Below are 12,804 nucleotides of genomic sequence, written 5' to 3' on the forward strand. Positions count from 1 at the left end.
CTCATTGCAACCTCCACCTCCTGAGTTCAAGTGATTCTCCTGTCTCAGGTCAATTAGTATCCAAATCTTGGTTCAACTTACTGGCTATTTGAACTTCAGCAAGTTATTTCACATCTTTATATGTTAGTTTCCTCACTTATCATGTGTCTGTCTATAGAAACTGATTCTTGCTGGCTGTCTCCAGTCTCTCACTTTTAAAACTTGCATTTCATAAGCCACCCTTATGCCTCATTGCATCCTCTCCCCTTTAAACTCCAGCCCAAGCGTGTGATCTCTTTCCTCTTGATTCCCCTTAACATGCCTGGCAAGGCTCATCTCTGCAAAGAAACTCTACTAAATGTTAATGGTGAACATAAAGAAAATCACTATGAGATTCAGATAACATAGTCAGCATGTTTTTAAGAGCACAGGATTCTGATCTCAAGATGGCCAGCTCTGGCTTGGCTTGGCTTTCAGGTGCCTCTCAAACCCTGGCTCCCAGTTAGCGAGAAGGTCTTTTGCAGTTGCCATACTTCCTCATATCTCAGAAGTTGGTCTAACAGCTCATCAGTTCCTGTACTTCAGCCAATTTCAGAAGACATTTCCTGAATAACACATGAATGCTTTCCTCCTTTAGTCCTTAAAATCATAGATTTTCTGTGCTCCTGAATGTCAGTGTCTGATCCATGGAACATGCCTGTTTCCCAAGTGCTTTGGGGGACTGGAGTGATTGGCATCACAGGTTCCAGTGGAGGTCGTTACCCCCAAGCCTTGTGTCTGCTGTCACCCATCAAGCTTGCGGGTTTCACTGTGGGAAGAGCCTCACCTATACAGGGCGGTGAACTAACTTACAGGCCTGCAATATAATAATACTGCATTCTCCACTAACCACAGTGCTCATGTAGTAAGAATTATTAACAGGAGGGATATTTTTCTCAAAAGGATACTGGGGGGCATTAGGTGATGAGGGATAAGAAAAAAAATCAAGGTAGGGAAATATTGGAGACAGATACATTAATTCTTTGAACTTTTGCCAAGGACAAGCCCTTATGTACAAATAGGATTTCAATTTAGATTGAAATAATGTTATCTTTTGCTTTTAGTCTTGCTGGAATTCTTTGCATATTTTCAACCTGAACAAATGCACTCCACTTTCCTTGGCAGAGAGGCTTGTGGACAAAAGCAGGCAATTCTTGTGTTACACAGGTTTTCACATTGTAAAAGGAGAGAGGACTGGGAGAATTAAATCCATATTTCTTTGGGTCCTAAGTGTTGGTGAGGAAAGCAACAGGTCAATGGCACTATTACTGTTCTATCAGGCAGAGGAGAAAATAGGGCAGAAGTTACTTGGTCACAGTCACGTGGCCTAGAAGGACTGACTACCATTATCTCTACCATACGCGTCTCTGTTTGTGGAAACCAAATGATCAAAGTATTAGAGAATTCATCCTGAATAGAAACGCAGTCACAGAACCTCAAGCTGTGTGTGCTCCCTGACTCTTATCTCCTCAGGTACTGTGGCTCCTATATGGATCATCAGACAATTTTTCGAGTGCCCAGCCCTCTGGTTCACATTCAGCTCCAGTGCAGTTCAAGGCTTTCGGACAAGCCACTTTTGGTAGAATATGGCAGTTACAACATCAGTCAACGTAAGCCTGGGATCACTTCCTTACAAAACCTTAATAAATACTTACATGGAGGATAGCATTTTATAATTCTGAACTGTGAGAATTTAAGAAATGAACCCTGCTTTATTTCTCCTATTTCCTTTTACCTACTTATTTTTATAATAAATAAACATAAAATACAAGTATAAATAATATATAAATATTTAACATATAAATGCATAATATATAAAATATATATTATATATAATATAAATAATATACAAAATTACATCTTTATTACTACTGTACTTTATTAAAGAAATAATATAACTTTTAAATGTTACTGATTTATAGTTGAAAAATAATTTCTCACATTATTCCTTAAAGACAAGACATTTATTGGTTTGTTGTTCTTGCTAGCTATCATTCTCTGTAAATATGATGTTCACAGCAGCATATAGTGGATCCAGAGCCAACACTTGTCACTCACTTTGGCCCGTGCTTGCACAGGAAGAGTTGTTTGCTGAAGGGAGTTCAAATATCAGTCCTCAGAATGTTGAGCTTGAAATTCATACTGAAAACTACTGGAAGAGTGGCCAGAAAGGGCTGGTCAGAAAGGGCAATGTGTGAGGGAAGTCATTAGAACTGCAGAGAGTAGATAATGACATGCTCAGGAAATCTTTGACCCATTTTAAGAGGGGGAAAGTAAAGATTGCTCACTGAGGAGTCCACAAGGATATGACTTGAGAGAACATTTCTTTAGACCATGTCCTTCTTTGCTGATCCCTAATAGACCTCCTGAATTCAGAATGTTACATCCTGAATATCAGAGTATTACAGTTTCCAGCAGGGTCACAGGTAGATAAGTAAGCTGTTTTAGTTTTAATTGTTTTTTCAAACCAGAACTATTTTCCAGTATTTCATCCACTCCATCATGTGCCATTGAAATTGTGTTTGACTTGACCATACACTCTCCCTCATTCTTTTGGACAAGGGAAGGAAGGATTTATTTATTCTCTAATGTTTACAGGAAGGCTTATTTATTCTCTAATGTTTATCTACAAGCTCAGGATGAATGATTCAATATCAGGAATGAATCTTGAATCAGGAATGGATCATTGATCAGAAGCCTGGTTGAAGAGGAAAGACTAATGGACAAGGAGGTGGGGGCAGGAGTCTGGGTTTGCGGACAGTCAGTAATCTCTCTAGGACCAATGTGATAAGAGCAGTGTTTACCAATATGCTTTGGAGCACAGCTCACTTGAAAATGTAATTTAAGACATACAGAATAACTCATCTGATCACAGAAGATTCAGGGACACCAGAAGTCAATTTAAAATTCTCTGGGGCAGTCTAAAGACTCCACATTAAGAATGCTGGGCTCCCTTAGGTATGTTCCAGCATTCGCATTCTTCAGGTAAATGACAAAGTCATTGAGCTGAGACTAGACGATGGAGGTAGTAGAAGTTTGCTTGTGGCTATGACCCGAATGCAGTGTTCACCCAGAGCTCCAGGTGGATACTGCTTTCTTCTTTGCTCTTCTGTGTTCTGCATTTTTGTCTTTCAGTGACTGGCAGCCTTCATTTGAGGGAGACACTATATAATTATTACTGGTACCGTGCCAACTCCCTAACCGTTTCACACGTCGTATTTCTTTGCTAATGCGGTCTAGTGATTTTCAGGGATCTATCCAAGATTTTCTATTTTCTGTTGCCCGTAGCCTGCCCCGTTGGATCTTTTAGATGCTCCTCCGGTTTATGTGTCCCTCAGGCCCAGCGTTGTGATGGAGTAAATGACTGCTTTGACGAAAGTGATGAACTGTTTTGCGGTGGGTATTCAAGCTTTTAACATGACTTTCTTATGAATAAGTAACTTCTCAGGACCATGATTGCTGCTGGTATAGATCCTTAGTCTTTGCAGTTATTATCTATTGCTGCATAACCAACTACCCCAAAACCTGGTAGCTTAAACAATCATTTATTCTTGATCATGCATCTGTGGATTTTCTGGGATCTGACTAATCTAGGCGGGGCTCATATGGGTGGCTCTGCTTCAAGCATTGGGTCCTCCTGAGCTTGATTCTTCCAAGATTGGAATCAGCTCTACTTTTTATGGCTCTTTTCCTCATAGAGCCAGTGGGCTAGTCATGGCAGTGGCAAAAGGAAAAGAGGGGAGAGCGGAAACACATGGTTTCTCCTAAGGCCTGGGCTTGAAACTGGTACACCATCATTGGTGTTACTTTCTATTGTTCAAAGCAAGTCACATAGCTGAGAACAAAGTCAGGGGTAGGGAAATTTAGTCTGTACACCTTGGGGCTATGGTAACATTGGGGTGCATAATACTACCACAGGGAGTAAAGATCTGCGGCTTATAACTTAATTCACCACAATCTTAAACACCGAAATCCTATTTGAAGGCACAGATTCTCCACCTAGAGAGAAGCTCAGAATTTGCAGAGTAATACTCCTTCAGCATGCTCCTTTATGGAGCCCAGCTCTCAACTGTTGTTTATAAATAAAGGAGAATGGGTTTTTTTTTTGTGTGTGTGTGTGTGTGTTTTCTTTTCTAAGACAGGGTCTCGCTTTGTCACTCACGCTAGAGTGCAGTGGCATGATCACAGCTCACTGCAGCCTTGACTTCCTGGACTCAAGAGATCCTCCTGCCTCAGCCTCCTGAGTAGCTAGGACTACAGGTGTGCACCACCATGTCTCACTAATTTTTAGAAGATTTTTATTAGAGACAATGTCTCACTTTGTTGCCCAGGCTGGTGTCAAACTTCGGGCCTCAAGCAGTTCAAATGCCTTGGCCTCCTAAAGTGTTGAGATTACAGGCATGAGCCACTGCAGCCAGCCCCATAAAAGATAAAGTTTTGTTGTTGTTTTTCTAACCTGTACAATTTGTACTGACATCACATTGGTGATGACTAAAGTGTGGGATAACTGGGTGTTCTTATTTTGGGTGGAGAATCTCTGTCTTAATTTTTCATGACTATTTGCACCTCATTCCTGAATCTAAGTCTAGTTTCAGGGAGCAATATGGGAAGGACAATTCACTGGATTATGTGACACCATTGGCAGCATTTTCTCGTGAAAGTCCAGAGTGTTTAAATCAAATACAGTTGCAATGGTGATGCTATTTAATCTTTTTCATATTCTTGGGAAAATATAGTTACTATGCTATATATAACTGTGAAAAATTATATTAATCAAAAATAACCTGTGACTATATGTCAGGGTCACCATCTGTGGGGGTCTGTCCTGCAGACCCTGACTCAGCAATGGATGAATAACATACACTCAAACACAGAATGCACTGGAAGAGTGAGCTGGGGTGTCTGGGCCACTCACTCAAAGGAGTTAATGGCAGCCGGCCTCCAGCAGTCCCGACTCCAGGATTTTATTTAGTATATCAAAGGATAAGGGTCTTTGGATCAATGCCATTAGAGGATAATTAATTTGTGCCGACCCCCTGTGTAGAAGGCAGTTAACCACTAGTGATGATCAAAGGTTTTGCTAATGGAGATGGAGGTAAGGACTTATCTGGAGAAACTTCTTTTACAATTTCTAGTATATATTCTACTGTCCTAATGCCGTAGGCTAAGAGCTGGTCACCTTCGACCCATTCAGTCATTACAAGCTATGTAAACCTTTGGCCTTCCAAAAAGGTTTGTGACTATTCCCTAAAGCTATCTCTAATATTTTTCCTTTAATATTTTTGCCACCACCCTAAGTGAACCCCCACAATGATATACTTTATTTATTTATTTTTTTAGAGACAAGGTATTGCTCTGCCATCCAGGCTGGAGAGCAGTGGTGTGATCATAGGTCACTGCAGCCTCGAACTCCTGGGCTCAAGGGATCCTCCCCACTCAGTCTCCTGAGTAGCTTGGAATACAGGCACACACCACGAACCCCACTAACTTTTTTACTTTTCATACAGATGGGGTCTCACTATGTTGCCCAAGCCAATCTAGAACTTCTGACCTCAGCAATCCTCCCACCTTGGCTTCCCAAAGTGCTGGGATTACAGGCATGAGCCACCATGCCTAGTTTATACCTTATTTTTTTAATTGGCAAAACAAAACAAAAAATTTGTCTAAACTTATGGTTCATTGATTATTTAAATCTATAGTGTTCGATTTCTTAAGAAAATAAATACTGATTGTTATATAATGACTGAGGTTTTTTTACATTGTTATTCTTTGTGCTGGTGCTGATTCTCCAAACAAAAATGATTCTTGTTAATTTATAACAAGGACTTTTTGGTAATCATTCCTCATTGTGCCGTTTTTTGGAGCTATTCTCTAAGAGTCCACTAGGTATGCCCAGAGACCTAATGAACAATTTTAGGGCAGCAATATCCTCCTACCTGCCCTCACAAGAGATACCTCTGAAAAAACAGGCGCAGATAGCAAAACTGGTAACTTTTCACAAAACCAGAAATGTCTAAGAAATCATACTTTCTAAATTTGCTTGCTTGTACTTGTTGCTGGTCTAAAGGCAATTAATGAAAGTATTCCAAAGGGGAAAAATGTGATAGATTTACACGAATATTTCCTAATTCAGGAAATGGATCTCATCAGACAAAATAATTCCAAAGAGACCACGGGACCACATAAACCCAAAGTCTGTTATCCTTTAAGATCTCACATTCATTAATTCATTCAACAAACCTTAGTAAACAACTACTAGTTGTTTAGGAGCTTGAGGTACAGAGATGAAGAAGACAAAATCTCCAATCTCAGAACACTTTTATTTTGCTTAGGAAAATAGATGAGTTTGATTTAGATCATAGCGTATGATTTTTATTTTCCTTAAAATAAATTGCTATGATGCATTTCGTGATAATTAAATAAATAAGCCACTAGAATTTAATGCATTTATACAAAAGCAAAAATCAGACCTGACAAACTCAAGTGCTAGAAATTACACCAAAGTTTAAATACCTACTTTTCCTCATGGAAGTGTCAGTTTTGAGGAAAATACACTTTTTGTCTTATTTAAGTCATTGGAATGATTTGTACCTTGAGACTGGCACTGCTGATCATCAGAGGACCCAGATGGTATCTCAGGCGCATTAACTTTGTTTTATTTTTTATTCTAGTGAGCCCTCAACCTACTTGCAATACCAGCTCCTTCAGGCAGCATGGCCCTCTCATCTGTGATGGCTTCAGGGACTGTGAGAATGGCCAGGATGAGCAAAACTGCACTCAAAGTGAGGGAGGGTCCTCTGTGCCCTGCTGTTCCTCCTATGAAACTCCTGAATCAGGACAAAAATACTTCTGATGGGTTAGGGGTTTTGGCAATCAACTTGTCCCAGTTTCTCTGGAACTTTTCCAGATTTAGTACTGAAGGCCCCCTGTCTTAGGAACCCCTTTAGTTCCAAGGGAACAAATTGGGACAGTTGGTCACTCTAAATGGGGTGGAATGTGTGTGTCTGTGTGTGTCTCTCTGTGTGTGTGTGTGTGTGTGTTCTTGTATGAATATTGGCAGATTCTTATTGCTTACTTGCTTTTAATGATGCTCAAGGTTGTAGGATACAGAGGAACTGATGTAGAGGAACTTGCCAAACACTGGAATGGAACACATTTCACTGTCACACTTGCAGAAACAAACCTCCGGGGTTGTGAACAAATGTGTTGTAATTAACAAATCTGTCCATTTGCTGCCTACTGATATAAAATAACTGAATACGGCAGTGATTTTTGCTCAAAAGTTTTTTTGGAGAATAAGACAAGGTAATAGCAAAGAGGCTCCAGCCTAAAGCCACTGATATGATGCACTTCTTCACATCTCACCTGCTGTAGGAGAAAGAAGAGGTGGTCGGATTGATTCTCAACAGATATGCCTGCCAGCCTTCAAATGGCTTTTCTTAGGTGAAGAAACAGATCACTGTGAGGTTGTTTCACTTCTCTCTGCCATTTATCCCAGAGCAGCAAATACCAATCCTATGATTCGACCATTGTTATGAGGTTTGGGGTTATGCATTCAAATCTCATTTACTCAATTTGTTTTTGGCTAAGATAAGCTGTTTCTTCTTTTGTCCGTTTTTAGGTATTCCATGCAACAACAGAACTTTTAAGTGTGGCAATGATATTTGCTTTAGGAAACAAAATGCAAAATGCGATGGGACAGTGGATTGTCCAGATGGGAGTGACGAAGAAGGCTGCAGTGAGTAGAAATTCATTCTTTGGATTCCTGTATTCCCTCTTCAGTTTACTTGTTTTATATTTTCATTCCCTTCTTGGAGGTTGCCATAAGCCAAAAGAATAGTAACTATTGGCAAACTGAGTCTGAAATTGTTTCTCAGAAATAAAAATTTTAGAATGGATTCTGTCTTCTTGATAACAGCATTAATAAATTAAATTTTTATAATGAGAACTTTCACTTTATAATAACTTTAATCAAGGGAGCAGATCTTGATTAAAAAACATCCTGTGAGAAAATAAATAGGTACTGGAACACAGTATCTATTGTTGACTTGTTAATAATGTCTTATGTTAGGAACAATATCAAGTGCTGCTTCTTGCTTTAGGTTTGACCCAGTAACTAATCATGCTCCTATTAGTCACGTGGCCAGTAATCGGCCATGTGGTAACATGTAAATTATACATCTTTACCAATACTTTTACACTGGTAAACAATTGCTCTGATAACTAGTTTTCCCAGTGGGTTTTCGTTTGTCAGGGACTTATAAATCTTTTCCCAAATGCTTCTTGTCACATCAGCACAACTTCAAAGAAATTCTCAATTCAGTTACATTCCTCTTTACCTGACAATCTAAGTCCACAGGCTGCTGTTGCTGTCAGTCCAGCTGTTACAACAGGTCTCCTTCCTCCTCCCACATGCATTGTGGTTTAGAGACTGTGTCAGGGCATGCTTCAGAGGAGGGAGTGGTTTGTTGATACTGGTTTCAGACAGATTCACATATTCTCTGTACTCTAGATAAGGAGATTTCAAATTGCTACCTAGCGAGTCAGTTTCCAGCCAGCACTAAACCTGGCTTAATTTCCAATTTTTCTTCCATGTCGATCTTTAAATCACATGCCCTTTCTCCACTAAAGCATGCAGCGGGAGTTCCTCCACCCTTCACCGCATCGTCGGGGGCACAGACACCCTGGAGGGGGGTTGGCCGTGGCAGGTCAGCCTCCACTTTGTTGGATCTGCCTACTGTGGTGCCTCGGTCATCTCCAGGGAGTGGCTTCTTTCTGCAGCCCACTGTTTTCAAGGAAACAGGTAGGGCATCTCAATCCTTACTCTCAAGTGGCACTCTCTGGCCGCAGATGATATATCTGCCCTCAAATTGTGGGAAGCAGATCCCTGTTGGAGACATTCAATCAACTCAATTGAGCTTTCATTTTTTGGATCCCACTTGTGTGACAAACTTTTTTTTGGGTATTATTGGTATAAAAAAAGAACACAAAGGAAACATCAAGAATAAATAGGCTTTTACTAAGGCTGAGAAAATAAGATGGGGCTTTTAACTCAGAGGGAGCAAACTTAAGAGAGAATGTGTAGAGAATGCGGAGAAGAATGGGCACTGGAGAGTGACAGAAAAATGCAGATCCCTATTTAAACTAGGAGGGGGATCCTGGAGAGGCCCATTAGGATTGGTTTGGAAGGGCTCTGTCTATCTTTAGCAATGGGATTATTATGGGACAGATCCTCTTCCAGCTAAGGGTCAGAAGACATCTTAGAAAACAATCTCACTTAAAATTTAAACTTATTTTGAATCTACTGAATCTTAGGTTGAAAAAAATCATTCACTTCTCATTCTGTATTTGTTTTTTGTATTTCAATGAAGTTATACAATTTGGGTATTTGCTTCTCCTGGAAATTATAGGATTTGTATTAATTATTAAGATAGCTTCACATCTGTTTGATCATTAGTCTCTAATGCTGTGAAACTGCTCCAAATAATGTGTTAACCCTAATATTTCTTTGGGTATCCACTGCCACTCATGAGACATCAGCTAAGCAGATTAGCAAGCAAAATTTTGGGGCTTCCTCATTTTCTTCACTCCCACACTTTGCCCCCACTGTTATGCTGATGGAGATGGAAGCCTCACATGGAGATTACAAGTCCTTTTGTGACTTGTGCAAGGTCATGAGGGTCAAGATTGGGATTCTCAAAAGACTCATGGGAATGGGGGTTGGTGACCCTGTGAATGGGCATTGTTGAGCAGTAAGAGTAGTGATCATTAAGGCTTCTGGTAGTTTGCCAGAAGGAATTTCATTAAATTCCTGCTTATAACACTTTGATTGCTAATCTATCTTGGTATTCATATCATTTAAATTTGGTAATAGGGTTCTCCATCAAATGCCATTGTCAGCATGAATAGGAAGAATGCAACAAATTAATTCTAGTTACCAACATTCTTGACCTGTGTGTGGTTCGAGGAATACCAGTGGCAAGAAAATGTCCAGGCTTGCTGAGGACATTGTTGAATGAATTTTCTGTAATTCATCACTCCTCCTACAGCTTACTTCATTTCTGGCTTTATTAATGAGACAAGGGAGGCCTACAATTATGATTTCTGCCATAGTCCCTAGACAGAGCCGGTGGCTATAGTAAGGGAAGTCAGGCCCTTCTTTTTCAGCCCTCAACTATTTAGAGTGCCTGTTTGCAAACAATATATGGTTCTTTAAGCTGCTAACTTTGTGTTTCATTACTGTTCTATCAGGCTGTCAGATCCCACACCATGGACTGCACACCTTGGGATGTATGTTCAGGGGAATGCCAAGTTTGTCTCCCCGGTGAGAAGAATTGTGGTCCACGAGTACTATAACAGTCAGACTTTCGATTATGATATTGCTTTGCTACAGCTCAGTATTGCCTGGCCTGAGACCTTGAAACAGCTCATTCAGCCAATATGCATTCCTCCCGCTGGCCAGAGAGTTCGCAGTGGGGAGAAGTGCTGGGTAACTGGCTGGGGGCGAAGGCATGAAGCAGGTGTGTGTATGAATGAGTGGTTATGCCCTTCCCCTTCAGAGGATGATAAGGTGTTTATGTAGAGCTTTAGGGTTCACAGAGAGGGTTTGTGTATATCATCTCCTTTGAGCCTCCTGACAACTCTGGAAGGTTGGATTGGAGGACGGTATTATTTTTCCTTTTTAATGATGCTTTCCACCTGCTTCAAAAGAAGCAGGGCCCATCTCATAAAGAGAGAGAGGACTGTGTATGAGCAAGGCAGGACTGACTAGATAGTTATGGGCCCTTGTCACACTCTGAAGAGTATGGTATGTTATTCATTAGAGAAGGAGCAATTCCTCCCTTTTCATTCAAAGAAGTGATTCATTTATAAAGGAGAGAAGGACACACATACACATTCTACTATGTCAACTCATAGGCAACAGTCTGGAAGATTATGTGAGTATGTCCTGCACTTATGCAATTGGCCAAGGGATAAGAGTGAGGTCTGAACTCCAACCTTCCCTTAGTTCCCAAACCAAAAATTCAGGCCTGGAGCTTATACCAGCCCAGATTCAGTCCACCTAGAGGCGATATCTTTTTGCAATTCCTCTGACCTGAGAGGACATCTTTTCAATATGCACAAAGATCAGGCTGTATAGTAGGGAAGTCCCTACATGTACCCTGCCAAGGTTTTTCATGGTCCAGGATTTAAGGTAGGATTCTGAACATATAGTGAGGGGAAGAATCCAATGCTTTGTGAATGTCTCCTCAAACACTAGTGCTAATATTTTCCCTTGATCTTCCAATAACCTCACATTCTTTGCCGTCCTTTTCAAGGGTTTAGGACACACACAGTGTCTGTAATTCTTGAACCTTACCCTGTAGCCTCATTTTGACACTCTGAAGTGTGGGCAGCTTCTCAAAGGCAGCTTCTCACTGCTTTCATTTAGTTATTGAAGTAGTAATACTTACCACCAGTTTGGGTCCACTGAAGTCTCAGGGTCCTAAGGAGGGAAGGCAGCTGACTGAACACTTTTAACTTTGATAGGTTACTGTGCTCAGTGCTTTGATTACATTATCGTATATCATAAAAGGAAAGTGTCTTCCCAACCAACTTATGAGATGTTTTCTTTATAAGTCTGAGTATGTGTGTGTGTGCTTATTTTTCTGCATCTTCTTAGCTAGGTAGGTTCAAAAGGAAGTGAAAGGGCTACATTGCAAACTGTTAGGTTTTTATGGTTCGTCAGAGACTCCCATGTATCAGTTATGCTGTTAAAGAGCTCTCTTGAATAGTAGATATTGGTAATAAATGGTGCTGACTCACTATCCTACTGAAAACAGGAGGGAAATGGTGAGGAATATGGCACAGTTGTTCAAGAAATTGAGTCAGACCTTCTAGCTGTGTGTCACCAGGCAAGTCCTTTAGTCTCTTAGCACTCCATTTCTTCATCAGCAAAATGAGGATGATAGTAAAACTTACCTCAAAGAATTGCTATGAGGGTAAAAGGAGATAATGTATGTTAACTTTTCAAATGAAGCCCTGCATACGTGTAGCCATTACCATTAACAACATTTCTACTTCCAATGTGTTTTGCAGATAATAAAGGCTCCCTTGTTCTGCAGGAAGCAGAGGTAGAGCTCATTGATCAAACTCTCTGTGTTTCCACCTACGGGATTGTCACTTCTCGGATGCTCTGTGCAGGCGTGATGTCAGGCAAGAGAGATGCCTGCAAAGTAAGTCATTGCACCTTTCCCTTGATTAACATGTTGTGCTTTCCATAAATGCATTCTCACTTAATAACACTGGGAAATAACCAGGGCAGGTACTTGCCTTAACTCGTCTGAGCTGCTCAGATATTAATTATAATCCAATTGCCTAAGATCATGGAGAGGTATTGAAATAATTGATTCTATAGAACTCAGTTTTCTATGATGTGCTCCACGTATTTTCCTTCAATATTTAGAGGATGAGATCAACATTCATTATTCTGCCATAATTTTCTTATAACCAATTTATTTCCTACTTCCTTAGCAGCTGCCATTTAACTTCTAAAATGCAAAGGGTTTTTATTTACTCACTGCTTTGAAGCATATGCTAGGGGAAAGAAGAAAGGAATGGAGCGGTAGCAAAGAGTACTCATTTGTAGGTCACTCTGTAGGCCCTTGGCAGTGGTAAAGTTGGAGGCCACCTTTGGGGAGACATCTCTGAGATTCCAATCTGTGCAGTTACCTACATGATTGCCAAAGAGTAAACAGATGCTTTAGAGCAAGCTTGTCCAACCCATGGCCCATCGGCCACATGCAA

The 12,804-nt window shown here is 40.5% G+C and overlaps 1 protein-coding gene across 1 annotated transcript in view; it reads left to right on the plus strand.

The window, feature by feature from the left end:
- TMPRSS7 (transmembrane serine protease 7) overlaps positions 1-12,804 on the plus strand; it is a 36,051-nt gene that overhangs the window by 21,010 nt on the left and 2,237 nt on the right. Inside the window, exons 11-17 of the mRNA XM_064374444.1 lie at positions 1,492-1,628; positions 3,307-3,414; positions 6,690-6,800; positions 7,640-7,756; positions 8,650-8,821; positions 10,270-10,538; positions 12,097-12,233. Coding sequence (XP_064230514.1) covers positions 1,492-1,628; positions 3,307-3,414; positions 6,690-6,800; positions 7,640-7,756; positions 8,650-8,821; positions 10,270-10,538; positions 12,097-12,233 — 1,051 coding nt within the window. The remainder of the gene's footprint in view (positions 1-1,491; positions 1,629-3,306; positions 3,415-6,689; positions 6,801-7,639; positions 7,757-8,649; positions 8,822-10,269; positions 10,539-12,096; positions 12,234-12,804) is intronic.

This window comes from Aotus nancymaae, unplaced genomic scaffold (genome assembly GCF_030222135.1).
Source record: "Aotus nancymaae isolate 86718 unplaced genomic scaffold, 86718_ANA_hifiasm-v0.15.2.pri h1tg000011l, whole genome shotgun sequence".
Classification (NCBI taxonomy): Eukaryota; Metazoa; Chordata; class Mammalia; order Primates; family Aotidae; genus Aotus; species Aotus nancymaae.